The 23,722-nt window shown below is 33.8% G+C and overlaps 2 protein-coding genes across 4 annotated transcripts; one reads left to right on the top strand and one right to left on the bottom strand.

The window, feature by feature from the left end:
* Positions 1-1,982: 1,982 nt before the first annotated feature.
* Positions 1,983-8,537, bottom strand: LOC140976184 (uncharacterized). 3 transcript variants are annotated; one of them, XM_073440125.1, is made up of 7 exons: positions 8,071-8,537; positions 7,218-7,320; positions 6,957-7,131; positions 4,044-4,097; positions 3,366-3,541; positions 2,772-2,893; positions 1,983-2,244 (listed from the first exon to the last, which is right to left on the bottom strand). In XM_073440125.1, exons 1-7 carry the CDS (start codon positions 8,424-8,426, stop codon positions 2,166-2,168), a joined length of 1,065 nt encoding a protein of 354 aa, XP_073296226.1. In that variant the 5' UTR covers positions 8,427-8,537; the 3' UTR covers positions 1,983-2,165. The 3 variants fall into 3 exon arrangements, with proteins under 3 accessions (XP_073296226.1, XP_073296227.1, XP_073296229.1); XM_073440126.1 differs by lacking the exon at positions 1,983-2,244 and adding an exon at positions 2,335-2,639; XM_073440128.1 differs by lacking the exon at positions 1,983-2,244 and adding an exon at positions 2,335-2,639 and having other exon boundaries at positions 2,736-2,893; positions 8,071-8,536.
* Positions 8,538-14,743: 6,206 nt separating this feature from the next.
* LOC140976183 (serine/threonine-protein kinase SAPK10-like) lies at positions 14,744-23,301 on the top strand. Its single transcript, XM_073440124.1, has 8 exons — positions 14,744-15,297; positions 18,169-18,243; positions 18,324-18,425; positions 18,509-18,562; positions 18,666-18,758; positions 18,885-18,977; positions 20,022-20,225; positions 22,980-23,301. The coding sequence occupies exons 1-8, from the start codon at positions 15,121-15,123 to the stop codon at positions 23,241-23,243; spliced, it is 1,062 nt and encodes a 353-aa protein (XP_073296225.1). The 5' UTR covers positions 14,744-15,120; the 3' UTR covers positions 23,244-23,301.
* Positions 23,302-23,722: the final 421 nt, after the last annotated feature.

The raw sequence follows: 23,722 nt of genomic DNA, 5'->3' as shown, positions 1-23,722 counted from the left end.
ACATAATCACAAGTACTTTAAATTATTTCAAGTCTTGAAACCAACACATCATATATAAATAATTCAAACGCAAAAAAAATTCCAATAAAAATAATATAAAATATCTCCTGCGGTGGCTAGACATGACAACTAAATAATAATAATTATAATAACAAGCATAAGGAGTACAGAAAATTTAAAACCAATCTTTAATTTCATAAAAATGATTAAGTACTGTCTTTACATTTTGAAATTCTCAGATATAATAGCGAAAAAAAAAGGAAAAAACTTGTGTGAGACGGTCTCACGGGTCGTATTTTGTGAGACGGATCTCTTATTTAGATCATCCATTAAAAAGTATTACTTTTTATGCTAAAAGTATTACTTTTTATTGTTAATATCGGTAGGATTAACCCGTCTCACATATAAAGATTCATAAGATCGTAATACTCAAAAAAAAAAAACATATTACTAAATAAAGTAACAACATAATTCTTCTATTAACATCAGTAACGAATCTCCATCATCAGATATCTACCCTCCCAAAAATTTGGTTATATTAAATGTAGTTTTCCTTGTTATCTTTGTTATTAACTAGAAAAAAGGTGAGTTTGTCAGTCATTTGTTTGTCACTCAGAAATTGAGGATGAGAATTTTCCCAGTTTTGAAAAAATTATATAAAAATAGTAGATTTTGACAAAAAAATCAAATAATTATTGGGTAACAGTAATTGAAAATTCAGTGATCATTAATAACATTAATCATATCATTTCACAAGTTCACTAAAATAACAATGTTCCTAATAGCTAAACTAATATCACTCCCTTATATATTATTTCTTTTTCATCGATGGTAAATAATAATAAGTAATGTCTGAATAACCCTAATATTTTGTTCATAGTTACTCACTGAACAAAAATCGGTTAACAGAAATCATATTTTCAGTAAAAAAATCATACATTTAAAATATACACATAAATATATTTTGATTTTGACATAAAAGATGCAATTTAAATATTTTTTCCAGAAGTATCTTGAAAGGTGCCAAAGATATGATTGAGGTGTTATTCTAACTATCAACTTGCTCATTGAGTGTCTTAGCATATCCTACTCAGCATAAGTTAAAACATAATGATCTATCAAATTTTCAAAGAATGTGTGAAAATGTTGGTGTGAAATAGTATTTAATTATATGGTTAAAAAAATCGAGAGTTAAGACCTCGTTATTGATCCTAATAAACGTCTATAATCATCCATTAATTTGAAATCCGTCGTTGCAATAAAAAAAATTACTGATGTCTAAAGGATTTCAATAATTATTTTGTCATTCTGATGGAATATCCACTACAAGTCTCATAACTCTTATTAAATTCCATGAGGCTTTTAGGTTATAATTATGTTTGCTGATACTTTGATGAATAAAAAATCAAGAATCTCAAAATTATTACAAAGTTAATACTTCTTAAATTGGCAATTACCTAATGTTTATTTTATAAGCATGTAGATTTAAAATATTGTACTGGGTTCAGTTATGTATAGGGGGTGGTATTATTAGTTTAAGATCACCATTTATTTTGTTTAGGAAAAAAAATATTTTTTTTAAATAATCCGGTTGTAAATTTATTAATAATTAATAATATAATTATAATAAATTTGTGTGTTTGGAGTGTAACTAGAAATTATATTTTTGAGAGACCAGGACAGTGGCTCACTGGTTCTTACTTGTTACTCCCATGAAAATGGCAAAAATTCGATCCCTCCCCAACCCCCTAGATTAGGATTTCAAAAAAAAAATTTAAAATAAAATAAAATTTTTACAGTAACGGTACTATCTTAATATTTTATCCCCGGGATAGACTGAGACGAAGAATTTAAAATTTAAAGTTAATATTTTTGGGTTTTAAATCAGCCATAGCTCGATATACTTCAAACCAAAAGAACACGATGCCCTGATACGGTGATTCATTAACAAGTGGAATGTGAAGAGCTTGAAAAGTTTATCAAATTAAAGGAAGAGATTCCACAAACATTTGATTTCAGCAAACTCTTTCCACTCGTGGCACTAAAAATCGATGGCCTTTGGTCGACAAAAGAATCCTAATTAACCATATTTCCAGATTTCAAGAACTATATTTACCTTCTCCAGGAACCAAGACTTACCAATCATATCGTCAATACCTCTTCTGCTACCACAAATGGATAATTAGTTCTTGTCTCTTGAAAAATATGCCACAAATATCCACATAACAGATATATGCAGCCGAACTATGAAATAATTTCAACCATAAGATTGATTGCAAGTAATAAAAATAAAGGGAATAAATCAAGGATCAGGGAATTTCTCCATCGTGCTCGAAACAAAAAAGAAGATTTGATATACTTTGTTTGAAGAAAATGTACGGATCCTGAAAGATGATATTACATGAAAATATGGGGCAGAAGTAATATATTCTATCAAAGCATGAGTAGTAACTACCACTGCAACTGTGTCGATTGTTTTCTATGTAATTCAACTCTTCTCTAATTCCAGAAGAAACATGGAATGGCAATTACAATAGTTCAGATCTACCTCGGATACAGTTTGTCATAAGCTTGGTGAATTAGCAAGAGTTACATGACGGCATGTCAGAGGGTTGAAGACATTAACAAATTTCCTTTTTCTGGTAAAAAAAAAAACCAGTTATGCTATCAAAGAAAGATGGAAGTAACCAAAGATCGTCTACGCTAGTGTGACCATACTAAACTTTGTGATTTACCAAGGGTTTAGGAAAGGCAACTGTTGAGTAACTCACGGTTGTGATTTGATGAAATGGGCTGTGAGTAATTTTGCAACAGAAAATCCTCGGAAGGTGTCAACGTCAAACAGTTCTTTCAGCTTTTCATCGCATATTATTTGCCTTCTGTCCGATGGGTCCTTCGGAAAAAGAAAAATGGTATGAGCAACATTTGAGAAAAATAAGAGAAACAAAGCGTACAAAATGAAAATTGAGGGATTCTCATTTGTGTCAGTAGCACTTGCTTTATGAGATGATTCAGCATGTGCTTGAACAAAAAAATTGTGAACTCGTGTTTAGTAGCAACTTGGGGAAAGGACAAACAAAATTTTCCACTTTTGTAAGGTTTAAATTAGTGCTTTCAGTTTCCACAGATAATGAGGCAAGAAGAGATATGAAACGTTGAAAACAAGTAGATAAATCAAAAGACAAGTGTTCCAAGTGTCATTGATCCATCTATAGGTTTAAAAAACAAAAGAAAAAACATATCGATTTGTAGCAATATATGATATAATTCCGTATTCCAAAGTAGATTCTACATCATAAATAATACAGATCCTAAAGGAAACTGATAAGCAAATTAAATGTGTATGGTTCTGCTGAATCTCATACCTGTAAGTTGTTTTGCTTGATATAATCCCAAATCCTCTTAATGACATCAGAACGGGGTAGTTCGCCTTCTCCAGTGCCAAGGAACTTCATTAAAGCATCAGAAAGTTTCAGGGGAGCTAGAAAAGCAGAATTTCCCCCCCTCTGCCGCTTTTCTTTTATTTGCGGTTCATCTTGATCTAAAATAGACAAAATAGAAAGTAATTTCAGAGTTCATAACATAAGAAAAAAATTGCATGATTAATCAAGCAAAGCCTAAGCATGCTCCAAGAGTAGCAGGCATCTTTGCATTTAACAACATAGAAAAGAGCAGAAACATGCAGAAATCATCATTAATTCCCTTCCTTCCTCTGCATGATTTTAATCTTTCCTTCCTTTTTCCCTAAAATCTCATGTTAGGTGAAAGAACAACTACTTGACACTGACCCCTATTTCCAGAAACCTTTTCCTGTTATTTGCCAAAAAGAAGTTCTTTTCCAAGAGTTATACAAGTACCAAGCCACAATAACTGGCAATTTGTCGATTTGAATGAACAAGACAACCCTCTCTCTAGAACCTATTTCAACTTTATCACAAGTTCAAGCAGGTAAAAAGATATAAGCAATCACCTCGGGAGGAAATAAGTGATTCAGCTGTTAAAGAATAACAAAGCATTATAAGAGCTCGGTACAGATTCCCAACCTTTATCTCTCTCTTGCTTCCGAGGTTTGTCCTTTGGAGCAGAAATAACTGCAACTGCCAGATTGTAAAGGCACAAAATTAAATAAGTTGATTGAATGAAAATAGCCCACATAATGAGCTCATCTACAATTAGCATAACAATTGTCAACATAAATGCAATGCCACAACATAAGAACCCTAAAAGGTCAATAAACCATCATGAAGTGTTAGTATTGTTAGAGTAGGTGCCCGTCGAGCCAAGTGTTGGCCGAGGGTTCATGTTTAAACTCTATGTATGAACAGTCTTTATTTTAATAATATTTGAAATTATTATTTTGGCACTTCTTTATCTGTATACCCATGCTAGTTGCATAGATAAAGCCCTTGAATATACAAATAGTAGAAAGAATATGAGATGCTCATATGATGAGTATCATGAAACTCATATTTGTAATACTGTATATTCTAAACGGTTCCTAGTCGATTCAGCCGCCACTAAGAAGGATATAGGCCGCTCGAGTTCGAGACTAGTATCTGCGATGTGAGTACCATGTTTCATTGGTAGGGGACATTGTGATGTCCGAGCATGCAGATAGGTGCTCCTTGTAGAGTGCACTGAACAACCCTCCATAAAGGACTTTCCAAGTGGTTCTCACTTATCGAGTGGAAAAGTCCTAGTTTATGGTTGTACACCATTAGTCCTTATGACCCGGGACAACATTGAGACTCTATGTGCTAGAATTACACTTTGACTTGTTTACCGACTCTCATGGGGTCATCAGGTGGCAAGGTTGGGTGTTCTGTCGAAACATATAGGAGTCGATGCATTGTAGTCGGGGATTCACCGCTTACCTACGGGTATGGATATCCTATGTGTTTTTCATGTATATGTAGTTTGAAATCTCTGATCAGAGTATGGTGGTAATTATGAAAGGGGTTTCATAGATTACACCATCGATGCAACTACAACATGACACATAGTATCGATTCATTGACAACTCTCGATATACCAATGGTTGTCGAATCGGTCGGGATATATGAGATGAAGGGACCGTACTGTACGCTAACCATAATTGAATGGTTCTTGCAGGCACTATCATTTGATACCTAGGGAATCATGTAAGCGATGCTGCTAGGCGTTTAACATGATTGGTTGGGTACTATCAGACTTGAGTTCTGACGTTCTTATTATCAAGGAGTTGATAATTAGGAATGGAGCAATTGGGGTATGCTCGTATAAGGACATGTTTAGTTCGAATCACATGGAGATGTGAACCCACGGCTAGTTGTATCAATGAACCATTGAGGGCCACACAAGTACTAGCTTTCTAGATCCCATTGAGAAGTGAAATAGTTCAATGTGTTGAACGACTTATAAATGAGTTTATAAGCGTAAGGAAAAATAGAAGTATGATTTCTATGAGAGAAATATAACTTTTAATTTGTGGAAGTGTTCCTAAATTAAAAGTTGGTCAAATAAATAATGTATTTGAAAATTGTGATTTTCATAAACATTATTATGGACTAAATTAAATTAATTCAAGTGTTGAATTAATTAAACACTAGTGGGCCTAGTAGAGTCCAAATAATTAAATTAATTCAAGTGTTGTATTAATTAAATAACATTGGGCCTTGTAGAGCCCAATTGGAAATAATTATTAAACTAGTGGGCTTGAGTAAAATCAAGTAAGGATTAATTGGGCTCAAATGTGTTTGAGACAATTTAAATTAAAAGTCCATGGGCCCTTTGTAAATGTTACAAGCCCTTTAGGTTTTGCATGCTTGGGAGATGAAAGGTTGGAGAATACTTTTGAATTAAAAATTGCATGGCATGCAACTTTTTGCTTTTTACTTTTCTCACAACCAAGACAAGGAATTAACTCACTCTCCTTCCCTCCTAGACCTAGCTTGGCCGAAAATTACACACTCAATTTCTCTCAAATTTTTGTTCTTCAATTGTTGAAGAAACAAATCTCTTCTCAAAGAAAAATCCTCATATTTTTCTAGTGCAAAATATGAGAGGATCTACCTAGTTGGTGGTGGGCTTGATTTTGAAGGTAGGAGGAGGCTTGAAGATTGTCTACCATACAAGAGCTAAAGTGTTTACATTTTAGTTGGAGCCATCATCAACCTCAAGAGGTTGATAGGTAAAATTTCTTAACACCCTATGTATGACAAAGGTGTTTAGTATATGTTACACACTAGTACAATGGTGTTCAATTTTTCTCAAAAATTTCGATTTTCATGTTTAGAAAACAATTTTGTGCTTCCGTTGCGATTTCGAACACCCAAAATTGATCCCTTTCAAGTATGAAATCCTTTCCGGCTATAACTAAAAATAGACAGATTTTGTCCATGGTTCAACCGTTCAACAAAAACTACCGAGGACACGCCGATCATTACATAAAGTTTTCGCCTAGGACATTTAGGCATTTTACAAAGGTTGCCATACTTATCTAGTTTCAAGTTTATTATCTGCATTAACCAATAAATCTTTCAGTGCTGAAGCCACAGGTACTTCCATGCATGATCTTACATCCTCACAGGATTATACCATGTGCTCATGCACAAATCTTGCCAGTGGTTCCTTTCCTTCAATGGGCTAGACAGTAATATTGGCATCATTAGTCAAATGCTGAACAGAAACTTCAGTTTCTCTCAGAAACTAGTGCATTACATTATTTTGATTATAGATAATACATGTAATTCCCATAGTCATCTTATAAGATCATTCACACTATTGTCTTCTTTCATTTACTGCTTTTTCCTCTCCCGATAAGCAATTTTTTCAAATCAGAAATACCGGTTCCCTATTTATTGCACAAATGAATAATTATTTCTCCAACAGAATTTGTAAATACAAAGAAAGGAATAGGTAGGCAAAACAACTACTATCAAGAGTTAATATTAAGAAAGTGAGGATAGACAACATACCACCGCTAGTATCTAATTGCCATATGTGTTTTGTCAGCGCCTTGTTCATTTGGAACATATCTATGGAATCTACAGCAAAAAGGTTGCGCAGTGTATCATCACATATGATATTCCGCCGATTGGTTGGGTCTTGCAAGTTATTTTCTCTAATATAGCTCCACAATTGCTTCACAACCTGGTTACAAAACAAAGACATTTTGATCAATATATCAAATTTATTAAAATACATAACGGATAAATCATGAAACACAGATGAAAAACCTCAGTCCGAGCCAATTCAGCTACTCCAGTAAATTTCTCTAGTTCTGGTGAAAGCTTGCATAATTTGGCAAACCCACCACCTTTTTTCTTCACCTCCTTCTTTCTACACCAACCAAGATGTAAATAATGTCATTTCAACAGAGAAACTATTTGCTACCTCTAAAATGACAGATATACATACACAAGTGCATAGATGAAGTCTTGATAAATCAAATTTTAAGGCAATGAACTGCCACTGAATGATAAACTTCAGTTTAGCTAATTGAACATCATACTTCAGAGGTAGCTACTTATTTGCATCAACTTGGAACTAAATCACAAATATATATTATGTCTTGACACTTTCTACTTCTTAGCTAATTGCTAACTTGCCCCACATTGCTGCACCCAGCAAACAATGTGAGCCTACCAACCAATTAGTGAGAATAAATAGGTATAATTAATTTTTTTGAAAATAATCAACCCCTTCTCCAAATTCGCAAGAATGCAAAAAGTTACAACGTTTATATGTGTAATCATAAAATTTAACGAATTAATCTCCAATCTTCAACCGAATAAATCAATAAAAAGCACAAATCTCCAATCATGTATTTGACTTAAATAATTACGCTCCAGAGAAACGAAAATTCGATTGAATTCCTAATTTTTCCCAGTGGATAGACGAGAAAAGTTGCACGTAACCACGCCCAAGCATTTGCAGGATTAGCATTATCGTTATCAGAAAATCAAGTAATTACGCCGAATATACGAAAAACAAAGGAAAACAGCAGAAAACCCAAACTAACAGCAGTCCGATTCAACTGCATAAATTAAAGATGCAGAAAAAATCAGAAAATAAAAAATTGATACTAACCGTTTTTTGGTAGAGGATTTTCCCGTTGCGGCTGCATTTGATGATTGTTCTTCTTCATCAACCTCTTCCTCCTCCTCCTCCTCCTCTTCCACATCCCCTTCTTCTTCCATTACCTCTCCAACGCATTCAGCAATATCTCCTTCGCCGTTACTTTCGTGTTCATTATCAGCAGCATTTTTGAATTGGCTTTGAAGGTAGATATCGACCTGTTCTCTGATAAACGCCTTTCTGTCAGACAAATCGATGCAGAAATCTTCCTCGAGCCGCCGGCGCACTATAGCTGTGGTGGTCGTGTCCAGGTCCGACCTGCTGAGGAACTCTCGCAGCCGGACGATCAGCTCCGAATCCGACGCCATTTTCCCCCCGGTTATCTTCTGTGTTTTTAGGTTTGGATTGGAATATGGCAGGTTTCCCGGAACAAAATGGACTTTGGAAATACAGTGTTGTTGAAGTTAAAGGTCCAAGGACAAATTTATCCTGCTCCTTTATTTTCTATTTTTATTATCATTTTACCCTATACGGGTGGGCATTCCAAATTTCCCATATCGAACTCGACTTGATCCGATCCCACCCAACCCGATAGGCTATTTAATTAATTAATAGGAGTGAGCAAGATTTCGATTAAATCGAATTAACCGATCGAACTGAGTCAATTCGAAAATTCGGTTCGGTTATTTCGGAAATTCGGTTTTCAAATTAAAAAAATTTGGTTATATAGGTTGATTCGATTCGGTTACGGTTTTTAAAATTTTGAAATCAGTTAACCGAATTAACCGATATAATAAATACTATTATTTATCAATGTTTATATATATTTTAATTTTTTTATTTTAAAATCAGCCATAATTCTAATATATGGTCTCGTACTCACTTCTCTAACCGAATTTCTCGTTCTCACTTCTTTATTCTCCATTTGTGTAGACTGTATTGTTCAAGAAAAATTACATATATATTTAAAGTTAAATCACAAATTTTTTTAAAAAGTGACCGAATTAACCGATTTTAATTCGGTTCGATTTTCATCGATTATGAAAATTAATTCGGTTCGGTTCGGTTATGGCTAAATATTTCGATTCGGTTCGGTTACGGCTAATTTGGTTCGGTCGGTAACCGAACCGACCGAATGCTCACCCTTACTAATAAAGTCGGGTTTTTTACTAAAAAAAATAGGTCTGGATGAATTTTATATATTCAGTCAAAATAATATCTGATCTCCGATCGGATGCCTTCGTATAATTAAGAATAATCAGTATGATTACTTGTTCTCAGGTAAATTTATGCATATTGATTATATATTTTTACCTAATAATAAAGAATAAAATGGCATCTTTAATGTTCAGATAAGGTTTTTTTTATGATTACAAACGTTTATTTTTAATTTTTCATTATTGACAATTGAAATATATTACAACACAAATATAATAAATTAATTCAATAAATACAATTTTCAATGGCTACATTAGTATTACAGCCAGATAAAAAAAATTACAAAAAATGATATCAATTCAAATATTTTAATTACAAATCCCAATATTTAACAAAGACCAAAGCTTCGTAAACAACCTCTTTATTTTTTTATTATTTTGAGAATTTTTTATTTTTCGAGTTAAAATAAATATAATTACCTCAAAGTCTTTGATGTATAGATAATAAATATTGTGATTATTTAAAATATTTGAGTGTGATATAGAATAGTATTGAATAAATAATAATGTTTTTAGTTTAATTCATTAACTTTGATATAGAACGATATAAAATATATACTTTTATCATTATCGATAGTTAATTAATATAAAATAAAATAAAGATATAACAATAATATTGTAATTTTAAATCAATAATTTGTTTGATATAAAATAAATAATTAATGATATGATTAATATGAACGCAACCTTAAATGTATTATCAGTAGATTCAATATATAAATATCACTATTTTTTGAGTAGGTCTCTTGTGAGACGGTCTCACGAATATATTTCTATGAGACGAGTCAGTCCTACCGATATTCACAATAAAAAGTAATACGTTTTTATGGATGACTCAAATAAGAGATCAGTCTCATAAAAATACGACTCGTGAAACCGTCTCACACAAGTTTTTGTCCCATTTTTTTGGCTTCATGTATTTCATAAATTCAATCTTGCTATAATAAAACGAGATTCTATGGTGGAAATAATGTCTGATATATTGTGAAAAAAATCTCTGTAGAATAATATCTACTTACATTCTATTTCATCACTTTAAAAAATAAAAATAAAATTTTGAATTTATCGATCTTATTGTGTCATCAACGAGAATTTTTGTCCCACCCACTTTGTTGTGTAATGATGTGCAAAAATTCGATTGTATAAATTGAAACCACTTGTATTCAGTGATGTTGGGTATCTATCAATTATTATTATAAGTGGTTTGTTTTTTGTTTTTTGCGTTTGATTACAAATTATTATGTAAACATATGTGATTGTCATATTTTATAGAAATTAAAGAAAATAATGGTGATGATCATGCATACACCCCCAAGTTGGAGACAATTGAATCCCAGAGATTGAGATGACATTTGAATGGTTAGAGGAAGTATTTTTGTTCTGTAACCAATATGCACGCTAATCCAGTTTTAATGCGAAAATGAGCAATATCAAGAAAAGTAAGAAAACAAATGAATTTATTTGAAAAAAATTTGTATACTTTAAAAAAGGGCAAAGAGATGACCGATAGAGTAAACAAGTAAATAGTGATCGACCAAGAAAGGAAAGAGCTCGTGAAGATGTTAGAACTAGATATAAGTTAAAGATTTCAGTTGTGAATGAACAAAATGGTCTCGGTTGGTTTGTCGGTACTTTCATAAAACTGTGTTTTAAAAGGTATTCGAAATGCGATCGAGGAATGTTGATCGGAAAAATAATTTTATTAATAATTATTTTCAATTGTTTAATGTGTGATGTATTTTAAATGGAATTTTCGAAAATTAGGTGTTTTGAGGTGTTTTTATATGTCGATTCGTATTTTTAAACTGGTATTCAATTTTAAATGAAAATATGGACTTTCTGAGAACTCGGCTATTATTTTCACAAACTTTCCTAAACAAAATATTTTAAACATTAATTAATGGGCTTAATGGGCCTATTATAATCGGTTAATGGGCATTATAATCGGTTAATGGGCCCAAACTTATACTATGTGTTTTAATTAAAATAAAAGGCCCTAAAACCCTTCCCAATCCCTATAACCACACGCCCCCTCACCCTAAATCATACTAGGGCTCATTCCTTCAGCATTCAAGCACACACCACACATGAATATTGAGAGGAAGCCACGGTTTTTGAAGGGAAAAATCAGCAAGGTCCTCCCTACGTCGACGTTCTTCGCATCTCAACTCGTTTTTCGTGCGTAATAAACGCAAAAGCACGCCTTAATCTTCCTTCAAACATCTTTAACACCATATTATGTATATTTGATTATCCTTGCATGAAAAATATTATGCACTCCTTATATTTTCGTTTTTATGACTATACACGCATAAAACTAGTGTTTTCATCTTGTAAAACTATTGAGTATGATGCTCAAAGAGGCTGCCATGGTAGGGCTATGGGAAGGAATGAAGTTTAATATGTTTAAAGGACCTTAGATGCATGTGTAAGGGCAGGACAAGATGGAGAAGCATGCAGAACGAAATTTGGATTTTCATGTAACTAGGGTTTCGGTTTTGGGGTATAGGGAGGTTTAGGCCACGTGAGGCTGTAGGAACGTGATCATGGGTCCTACAAGGGTTGATTCATGGCCCTAGATGGCTCAAGGGGAGGCTGGAACAAAGCCTAGGGTGGAGACGAGAGGCTTGGGTCGCATAGGGCTTAAGGGTCACGAGTTGGTGGCTGAGGCTTCTAGGTATTTTAGGCTCGGTCCAATAGGGTCCCTAGGGTTTATTCATGGTCCAAGAAGGTTAGCTAAGGGCTGGATAGGCCGGTTAGTAGCTTGGGCCGAAGGATGCATGGTTAGGATGGCTAGGGTTTTCGAAAAATAGGAGCTAAAAATTCAGTAGCTGGTTTAGGCTTGTCCAATGGTTTAATGTGCTTGAATTGGGTTGTATGTGGTTTATTTAGGTGTTAATAAACTTTGGTTCAATTTGGAGAAGTTTGGTTAAATTTCGAGTTCACACGAGTCAAAATCGGGATGTACGTCTAAATTTAAATACGAATTGAGAAATTAGTCGAGAAGCTTAATTTGACATCTAAGAAATATTTATGGTTGTATTTTAAGGTGATATGTTAAGTTTGGATGGATTTGGGTCGTCGTTTTAAGGTCTAAGGATAAATTGAGAAAGTTAGGGATTCAGGGGCAAAATGGTCATTTTACACATGAAAAATGTTAGACGTCTTCGCAGTGCCCTGAATGCTGTAATAAATGTTAAAATGTGTATTTTAAATGTTTATTGCATTTTATGATAAAACGTTAATGCTAAAAATCGTGTTACATGCTTGGTTTAAAAGAAAAATGATTTATATATGCATGAATTTTTATAAGTGATGGAAATGTGAACATTTGAAGGAGGTGCATTGATTGTGACTAATACAATTATACGATGACATGTAAGGTCAAGGCTTAGTTGACGGATGAGAGTATCGCTGATATCTCCGCCGTCCAGTACCGTGGTAATACGTAGAAGGATCCATTGACCTACAGCTAATACGAAAGTCACAATTGACTGATTGAGGATCTGAATTCAATAAAAGGGAAACATATACGTATATGATGAAAGAAAATATGATATGATATGTTGAAAAGAAAATGTTAAAGTTTATGCTCATGAAAAGCTATTTTATTAAAAGTATTTCTACAGTTGTTTGTGAATGTATATGTATTACTTGTTATTATGGTTAAGGTTTGCTGAGTCAATAGACTCACTAGGTGTGACCGATGCAGGTGAGCATGAGATTGATGTTAATGAAGGTCTTGATGGTTGAACTAGTTGGACTGAAGGTGCACACCACCTGAGGACCGTCGCTAGTTTTCCGCAAATAAAATTACGTTTATGAGTTATGATTACTTTAAAGAGTTTTATACCTTATATGCTTTTGAGATGTTTTTGAGAAGATGCTAGAGTTAAGTTTATCTTTAGAATAATGTTAGGTTTGGTTGGTTGACGTTTACGATTTTATGTTTGAATGCTTTCCTTTGGGATTTTCAAATATTAGGGTGGTTGATTTATTTTTAAAGAAAAACGGGTAGTGGACGGTTCATTCACACCGTAGTGTTTCTGCATCAAAGAAAGCACTGAGTCAACAGTTTGCAACAACCGATGCCAACTTGTCAACAAATGCGATTGTTTGAGATGAAGTCTAGAAGGCCTGGACATGTAGGTTGCACAGAAAGAGATTTGAGAAACTATGAAAGAACTGTAAGCGATCAGCATAAAAATATCAATGCTGGAACATTGATTGATTTTTTCAATTTGAGAAAGAGAAGAGTTCGATACTAACTCAGACAAAAACCTATTTATAAGATGCAAAATGTTTGTTATTGTTGATGCATTGCACCAAATGCAGCTTATTCCGACGTTGTTGTTGTTGTTGTGTTGGTTTGTATTTTTTCCCCCTCTTTTTCCTTGGGCGACATATACTTGGCTAAAACTGATCTGATTTGGCAGTGAATTCATGAATTTGGGATTAGTTTTTGAAAATTGTAACTAAAATCATTTTCGAAAAATCAAAATCAAAATTGATGGTTCACGATTTGATTCGATTTTGATCACGGTTCATGAAAATTAAAACATAATCACAATTGCAATCGAGATGGTGACACCGCGAACGAAATCATAAAGTCATCTTATGTATTATAGTTTCAAGGATACAGATTTTTGGGTTAAACATGTTTGGACTAGAGAATGTTAAGATTAATGACTTTTTGGAAATGTCTCTATCGACAAGTTCTTGTCGTTGTTATATGATTTGATTGATAGCGTGAACAGTAAAAAATAAAGTCAGATCTTAAAAAATAAAAGTGATATTTGGTGGATACAACTACTTTATCAAAAAAAAAACAAAAAACAAAAAAAGATATTTGTAAGATGATACAAGACAATATCAGTAATAAGTTATATCTTTCTTCGAATTCATGAGTCGAATAATATGAGTCATTATCATCCAAATACAAACATGAAACAGCTCCTTCACTGATCGCTTAGTACAAGGCTCAACGTTGTCACACGTATAAAGAAAATACAGTTGTATATTTTAAAAATAAATATAATTTTTGACCTAATAGTAAACTTTTGATGAATTAATATATATATATATATATATATATATATATATTAAAACTATGTGTTTTTAAAATTCAATTGTAAAATATTTTTAAAACCAAAAACTAACCATTTTAAAAAATAAACTAATAATAACATTAAAATTCTAAATTTTTTTTATAGTGCGCAACAATCTAAACAAACAGTTACTGCACCGATAAATATTGGTAATTTCGTAAAAATATAAAAAAAAATTTTAGGTTTCGCGAAAGTGCTAGTGGTAGAATTTGGTTAAAACCAGCCCCCATATTCCAAAAGCATCATTGTTGGAAGAAAGATACGAGAAGACATCGAGAGTCACGCCAAAGCCCATCCAGTCAAGGACATTTCAGTAATTCCACACCCCACTAAAACAAAACCTCCCACAAACAAAAACGCAAAATCTTCCGCCCACCAACCCGATCGAACCTGCGCTAAACGCCGTCGTATGGGGGCCCCTCGCTAGACGACGCCGTTTCATCGGCCTTGCTTCCTTTCTCCACGCTTTTGCTGGAATAAAAAACAGATTAATCCTATCCCTATGGCCGACCAAAGAGGACTGAAATTACGGAGATGCCCCTCCAGCCACCCCCTATAAGTTGACTTTCTTCCCGGGGCAAAACAGACTTATCACTACCACGAGCCACGCTTCCCCGATTGGGTCAACTGCTCCGCAATCATCGTCGCCGGTGGACGTTACGCCGTCGTTTTGGAGGCTTGGGTAATGGGAGTGAATCCAGCTGAATCCTAGGTCGAGTGCTGACTTGGTAGTGGAAATGGATCGGGCGGCGGTTACGGTCGGGTCGGGTATGGATATGCCGATCATGCATGACAGTGATCGGTACGACCTAGTCCGGGACATCGGGTCGGGCAACTTCGGCGTGGCCCGGTTGATGAGAGATAAGCAGACCAAGGAGTTGATTGCGGTTAAATACATTGAACGAGGGGATAAGGTCAGTTTCGTGCTTTTTTGTAATAGGTTTTCCTATTGGTTCCGGTTTTGGTAAGTACTGCTGGCCCCTTTAGCTCGGGTCCAATGTTTCTGATGCCGCAATTATGGAATGTCTATTTTTGGAAATTTTGTTGGTATGGTCGGGATTTTTAGGGCTTTCATCGATTTTGACATTGGATAGTCGTGAAAAAGCTGCTATTCCCGAGACCAGATTGATATTTGTTTTCATTTTTATTTCTTTTTTGCTGCTAAAGTTGGAGATTATCGTTATATGATTAGTTTATATAATAAAGTTGAGATTCCGCGGCTCTGTATGTAATCAGCTCTTCGGAGCTAGTTATTTTGTTAGGTTGAGATTTGTGTGTTATTGTGATTAATGTTCATGGATGGATTATGAATGGAATTGTACAGAAGGTTTTCTAGTTTCAGAGATCTCTTATCTCTTCTGCTTGTGATGGGATTGAGATTTTTTTTTGAAGAAATTCTGTTAAGGTTTGTGTTGGTTTTTCTTGCATCTTTTCGTCTGTTCTGGGGAAATCTCCTTTTCTGTGGTGGTTAACGAACAACTCCCCTATAAAAATGTTTTCCTCCACACCTTTCCGCCGCAATAGATTTACTTTGAAATATTCCATTTCTGCTTTTAATTAAGATTTTATATTATTGATTTTCAAATCTTTTAATTTTATTCTGTAACAGAACTCTCAAGTGTCAAGTGGACATTGTGTCTGAATTGTTTCCCTAAATTCTTTAGCTTGTGATCTATCTTCCAAACGTACTGGTCACGTGCTTCTTTTCTGTGTTTGTTAACGAATTCCTGTATAATTGTGTAATGGAATTACTTTGAAATATTCCATTTTTCGTTTTACTTAAGATATTATGAATTTTTAGTTTTCAAGTTTTGTAATTATGAACTTTACTCAATCTTTTCGTCTATGTTCCGACTTCTGAGTAGCACTCCTTGATTTTGGCACTAATTCTGTGATAGAGAATTTTCATGTGGACATTGGGTGTGAATTGTTTTCCCATTCTCTAGTTTGTGATCTCCTATCTTCCATCGTACTGGTCATGTGCTTCATTATGGTCTAGTGGTTTAGAGAGGCTTGGCAGGATCATCTTAAGATCTGACTTCATAGAGCAGTTACCATTGCTCGTGAGAAATTTGTTACTGGGGCTAGACATGCGTATCAGAAATTCCTAATTTTAAATTAATTATTGAATGTGAACATATACTCAGAATTAAATATCCATGGAAAACCCCACTGTATACATACTGATGTTACAAGTTTTGTTGATCAGGAGGAGGTAGAGAGGATAAGCTGGGAAAGGCAGGTGCTCGTATATCACATTTATAACTTGTAGGAACAATAGTCTTTTGTGATCCTATAATGTTTTATGTTAACCACGCTTGTACTTTAAGAAACAATTTTCCCCAGAATATGAATGTTACTTGACCTCAGTAATGATAATTAATACTTAATCAATAACAGTTAACAAGGTATTTTCTGTTGACCACTGGCGATTTAGTAATTTATTTATGAAGGACGCAGTCGTAATTTCATTCCTAAATTAAATCACGTGTTAAAACCGCGTCACGGAAAAATGAAGATACAAATGACACTTTTTTCATTGTAAGATGAGAAAATGTTCATATCTACCACCGTTTAATTGGCACTAAACGACAATGTATTAGTCAGCATCACTTATATCTCCACCACACTCTTGTTTCATACTCCATCAAAACGCAGAGGAAAGTATCCCCCTTTCTCTAATAATCGAAAATAGGAAAGTAAACGTCTTCTACAGAATCAATTAATATAGTCCATTTGAAAACCAAGGCAAATTTTATCTCTGATTTTCCTTGTCTTCTCATCATTTGTTATGGATGGCCTTTAAGTGATGAGGGTGTGCTGATTTCTATTACTTCTAGAGGTCTTAGCAAGAATTTGGTTGTGTATATGCCATATGGAGTCTGGAACCAGAAATTATTCTCCTAGTGACGTACCCATCTTGCACGACAGTGATCGATATGAATTTGTTAAAAATATTGGATCTGGTAATTTTGGGATAGCCCGGCTCATGAAAGATAAACAGGTTGATGAGCTTGTTGCTATTAAGTATATCGAGCGAGGCAACCGGGTCAGATTTGCATTTTCATCGCAAAACATGTCTATTTGATCTGTCTTTATTTTACCATTGAAACTGGTTTTCCAACAATAATGTCCTTATTTTTTCTAGGAAATGTTAGCGTTCTAATTTGGTAAATAAAGTACTGGTGGAAAATTACTGCATTCTCTTTCAATAATAACATTTGAAGTACAATGAGGGTTTTAAATATTTTTTGCTTTCAATAGTGAGGCATTTATATATTTGTTGATTGTTGATTTATTTATTTTATTTGCTTTCTTAGGCAAGACTGTCTTTGATCAGTTGATGTGTGTTTTGAACTCAGGAATGTGTATATATCAGTGCTTATTCTATATCGTGTATTTTGATGTGTGTTTTGAACAAGTTTTAACCATTAAAGAACATTGTTGCACCGAAAGAAGTTTCTTGATTGGAGATCTGTTCACGATGAGAAAAAACCATGTGCTCCATTTTCAAATAGATTGTTTCGTCATTTTTTTAGTGGCCGTGGAATTTAAATTTGGCATCTGTTTCTAATTCTGCATCGATTTATATTTTGTTGGTAAATTCTTGCCTTTGGTCCCTATGTCCTTCGCCTTGTCCACTGTGTTTACTCATATTTTATGAGCTAAGATCTAAACTTCATTATATCTGGCATATTCATCTTTTTTTTTTTGGCTGGAGACCGGGTTGGGATTATGTAAAATAGTGCTCCAGCTATGACAGTTACGTGTTGGTTTTATGGCAGATAGATGAAAATGTGCAGAGAGAAATCATCAATCACAGGTCTTTGAGGCACCCTAATATTGTTAGATTTAAAGAGGTTATCCTCTGAATTCTCATCATTATTTTCGCATTTGTCTGACTTTTCATACCAGTGATTTTTAATTTTATGCTTTTCAGGTGATTTTAACACCAACTCATCTGGCTATAGTGATGGAGTATGCATCTGGGGGAGAGTTATTCGAGCGGATATGCAATGCAGGACGTTTCAGTGAGGATGAGGTTCTTAATTTGCTCATATATGTTTGTTTTATGCAATGTGTGATTGTGATCAGAGTTACTCATTGTCCACGTTTCTCATGCAGGCTCGTTTCTTTTTCCAACAGCTTATATCTGGTGTCAGCTACTGCCATTCTATGGTATCAAAACTTTCTTTTATATCGGAAAGTTAGTTTCTTGATTTAATTATTTTTTGTCCTTGCATAATAGAAATCTGATTTATCTCTCATTTTCTTGATGAAGCAAATCTGCCATCGAGACCTGAAGCTGGAAAACACTTTATTGGATGGGAGCCCAGCTCCTCGGTTGAAGATATGTGATTTTGGTTATTCAAAGGTAATCTGAGCCAGACACTGTCACGTGCTGAAGAAGAATATTTGTATAATCATTTTAAAAGCCAATTTGAAACATAGTCATCTACTATCTTCTGATCATTATTTGATCATAATTATGCTTTGACAGTCTTCTTTGCTCCATTCTCAACCAAAATCTACAGTGGGAACCCCTGCATATATTGCTCCTGAAGTGCTTCTTAGGAAAGAATATGATGGCAAGGTAAAACAATTTGGTGCCTTAAAAAAAGATTCACTGACTGAAACTGTAATCTGCTTTTTTATTTGCCTGCATGTGGTTTCATTCGAAGAATTTCTGTATATATTCTTCCAAGACAATTTGACATGCCCTATAAATATTGGCTTTGTCAAATTTTATTTGTACCAGTTATATTGTGACATTGTGCTGAAATGTCAGTATGCTTGGTTATTACCCGATTGCTTTTGTTCATCAAATTATTCTCTATATCTTTCGTCATTTATCTTTTGTTCGTTATTGGCTTTGTTCAGAAGATGTAAGATGTAGTAAATTGTGCCTCCCTGCCCAATTTTTTTTTCTTGCATTTTATATTTGCATCTACTAGGGATTAGGAAATAAGTAATGGATTCTTATGCTAGTAATACCACTGTTAAAATGTGCTCCCATGTCCCGGTCATTTATATCAAATTTAGTGGTGAATCTCGTGGAAGATCTAATGCCAAAAATAATCTTTTTGGCTGCACGAAGTTCACACTCAGTCTCCAACTCCCTCCCCTCGCCCTTTAAGTTGATCCTAGTCTCTGTACTCTGGTTGTTATAGGTGCAGTTGAAGCTTAGGCTTGATTCAACTTTCTTGTTAATTTCTTGTGATCTTGCTGCCGTTATGTAGCTCCATTATGTGCGTATGAGGTTGACTCTGGGTGTCAATTATCCAATCGTATCTCTAATGTAAATTGGTAATTTATTTTCACATGCAGCTTGTGAACAGTTGTGAATCTAGTGGGAGAGATTGATTATTGATGTGTTCTTATATCCCTTGGCATGTTATGATCAAGGAAATATAAATGTGGTTTTAAGCCCTTGTTAATTGGATAATTTGGATCTTGCATTATAGAGGATGCCTTGTGTCGTTGGTAGAAAGTCTTCACGTGTTTCATAATAACCCCAGCATAACGATATAAACAAATGTTGTTTACCGTTTAAACGATGTGATTTATTGTCATTCCTTTCTACTCATGAATGATCTTTGAATAGAGGTCGTGAATATTTACAAAGCTTTTGCTTCAGATTGCGGATGTGTGGTCCTGTGGAGTCACGCTTTATGTTATGCTAGTTGGTGCCTATCCCTTTGAGGATCCTGCAGAACCCAAGGACTTCCGAAAGACAATTCAAAGAATCTTAAGTGTTCAGTATTCGATTCCAGAAAATATCAATATATCCGAGGATTGTAGGCATCTAATCTCGAGGATCTTTGTTGCTGACCCTGCACAAGTGAGTCATTACAGCTTTTTATTTATTTAGCAATTGATCTGCATCATCAACTCTTTTTAAAGTAAGGGCAATTATCAATCTCAAATAATCCCCTTCCTAAAGGTTGTGAGACCAAACTCAATTGACCTTAGCCGTAATATTAATTTTAGGATGGAGCATATGATACTTCATCAAAATTAATTAGTTGTAGCAATGCAAATCAAGCCTATTGAACCTAGGGATGGCAATGGGTAGATTTGCTTGGACCCGAGGCTTGACCAAGATTACAAGGGGTCCATATCTACCCCAACTCATATGGATTCATAATGTTTTTGATATTTTTAACTAACATATTTACAACAAAAATTAAATAGAAAAATTCAAATTAAGTCGTTATAACAAACCACACAATCAAATTAATTAGCCGGTGACGTCATTCGGCATTCTGTAATGATCTTCATCATCAAACATTCTTCACTAAATAGGTCGGGTCCTATAAAACTCGTCAGCCAATTCAAACTTGTCTAGTGAAAACCAATATCCGTTATCCGTCTCTTACCCGTTTAACTTATCTAGACATGCCCCAAATGCATAGGCGTAGCCAGAAGTTTTTCTTCAGGTGAGCAAATTTTGTCTTGACGATGCATCTTGATGAATTATATCACTAAAAAGACTTGTTTTATGATTGTTATAAAATGAGAAACGGTGGGAAAATGTACCATAATCAAGTACTAATAAAGATATGTATGCGTAAAAAATATAACTAAATCATTTACAATCAATGGATGTTTTACTTTTGGTTTCATAATCATGTAACAATTAAAACATGTTTTTGGATCAAATTTGAAAATAGTATATAAACTTTTTTCTTTGTCAAAAAAACTTGGAAAAATCCAAAAAATTAGAAATATTCTGTTGTGTTAATTTCAATCATTAACTCATATAATCAGTTACAAAACCATAAAATTTCATTATTCTATTTTAGCCATGTGAAAAAATGTAGATATTTTATTGAGCACTTTTCAGTCATTCAGCACATAAAAAATATTCACACCAAAATGAAACTCCCTTAATACCAACTGATTTAACCACATTCAAAATAAATAAAGCTATAAAATCAAATATCATCGATCAAGATCCAAGTCGAAATTACAAAACTATATTATTAGATGGATGTTTTCCTTTTAGTTTCATAATCATATAAAAATTAAAACATATTTTTGGATCAAATTTGAAAATATTGTAAACTTTTTTCTTTGTAAAAAAAAACTTGGAAACTTATAAATAATTCACTAAATAAAATCCAAAAAATTAGAAATATTCTTTTGTGTTAATTCCAATCATTAGTTGCTCATATAATCGGTTACAAAACCATAATATTACATTATTCTATTTTAGCCATGTGAAAATTTTTAGACATTTTATCGAGCACTTTTCAATCATTCAGCACATAAAAAATACTCAAACCCAAATGAAACTCTCTTAATACCAACAGATTTAACCACATTCAAGATAAATAAAGCTATAAAATCAAATATCATCTATCAAGATACAATTCAAAATTGCAAAACTATATTATTATATGGATATTTTACTTTTGGTTTCATAATCAATATAAAAATTAAAACATATTTTTGGATCAAACTTGAAAATAGTATAAATATTTTTTCTTTGCCGAAAAAACTTGGAAACATATAAATTCACTAAATAAAATCCAAAAAATTAGAAATATTCTTTTGTGTTAATTCCAATTATTAGCTCGTATAATCAGTTACAAAACTATAAAATTACATTATTCTATTTTAGCCATGTGAAAAAATGTAGACATTTTATCGAGCTTTTTTCAATCATTCAACACATAAAAAATAACCACACCAAAATGAAACTCCCTTAATACCAACCAAATAAAGAAAATTATAAAATCAAATATCATCTATCAAGATCAATTTTGAAATTGCAAAACTATATTATCAGAAGCATCCATGAAAATGAAATGCATCACCAAGCAAGGAGGGAAGATTTCTTGAGAAGTGAAAATAATTAAAAATGCTAACACGTGTGCTATTAGATTAGAATTTGATAGTTCATATTGGATATATTTTTGTTGGGTTCGACTTCCTTAACATTTTGGCCAAAAATCATGCCGGGCAACTTCCCACATTTGCCATACTTCTCATCCGCCCCTGCCAAATGGGTTGGGTTTACCCATCGTACCCGGAATTATTGTCATCTTTATTTAACCATACAACATATCAAACACTATGTTCCAACCACGCTCCCTTGGCCTTAATTATTACTCCCAAACGTTATAACCGACCTTTTATGTGAACTCTATTACTACTGTTACAGCAATATTCAACTCTTTGTAGTCTATATGTAATGTAAGACATGATGAATCCTAGTCAAAATGGGTAACTTGAACAGGCATAAGTACATAAATTATAATGTAAGACCTGAGAAATAAGACCTGAGAAGTGTAGATATTAATCAAATCCATTTCGATATGACAAAAGGTAATTTGAATACTGCACAAGTAGAATAAATGGTCGTTATGTAAGTACTTATTTTTCAAACCATATTTCTTCATCTCTCAAATTTGCTCCTCTGAGGAGTCTATATTTGTACCCCAACACTGAGCTCAAGACTCGGTTCCCAAGTCTCATGTTTAACATATAGTTTGTTCCTTGTTTATTTTTATTTTTTTAACTAAGCAATGTATTAGTGATCCTGCTATTTGTTTTAATTTGATGCTACCTCTTTAAAATACTTGGACAGCGAATTACAATGCCCCAAATCACGAATCACCCGTGGTTTCAAAAGAACCTTCCTGCGGATTTGATGGATGAGAGGACAATGAGTTTTGAAGAGCCGGACCAGCCCATGCAGAGCCTGGAAGTCATCATGCAGATAGTGTCAGAAGCCACCATACCTCCTGCTGGTTTGTATAATATGGACATGATGGATGATGACATGGAAGACCTGGATTCCGATCCTGACCTCGACATTGACAGCAGTGGAGAGATAATTTATGCAATGTGAACGGATCCTAACGTTTTCCTGGTCGTGACAATTATATAATTTGAGAAAGGGTAGACAACTTTTTATGGTCTATGACGAGAATGTCAACCAAAAACGTACTTGGAGTCTGCTCTCGGTTCAACTTACCAAATCTTACTCTCCTTATGGTATGAAAATTATCATCCTTGTACCTCTATTCTTCTGTCAAATTGGAGTGATGACATAGAAGAAGAGGCATTAGTAATGGTTATTATTTTTCGTATGTTATGAGTCTTCTCATGGTGTAACCGTATACTGCGTCGAATGTTATGCGTCTTCTCATGGTGTAACTGTATACTGCGTCGAATTGAACCATTGTCTTTTTTCCAGTTTGACTATGGTGTTTTGTGATGGCTCTTATGGTTCATGTTGTTTGTGTGTGTTGGTTTAAACTTGATTATATGACTTCTAAAAAAACTTGAGCATGTACCAAATTATACCTTGTATGTTGATGGGCATGT

The sequence above is a fragment of the Primulina huaijiensis genome, chromosome 5 (assembly GCF_012295235.1).
Source record: "Primulina huaijiensis isolate GDHJ02 chromosome 5, ASM1229523v2, whole genome shotgun sequence".
NCBI lineage: Eukaryota > Viridiplantae > Streptophyta > Magnoliopsida > Lamiales > Gesneriaceae > Primulina > Primulina huaijiensis.
The sequence above is the reverse complement of the archived record's forward strand: the minus strand, read 5'-3'. Positions and strand labels throughout refer to the sequence as shown.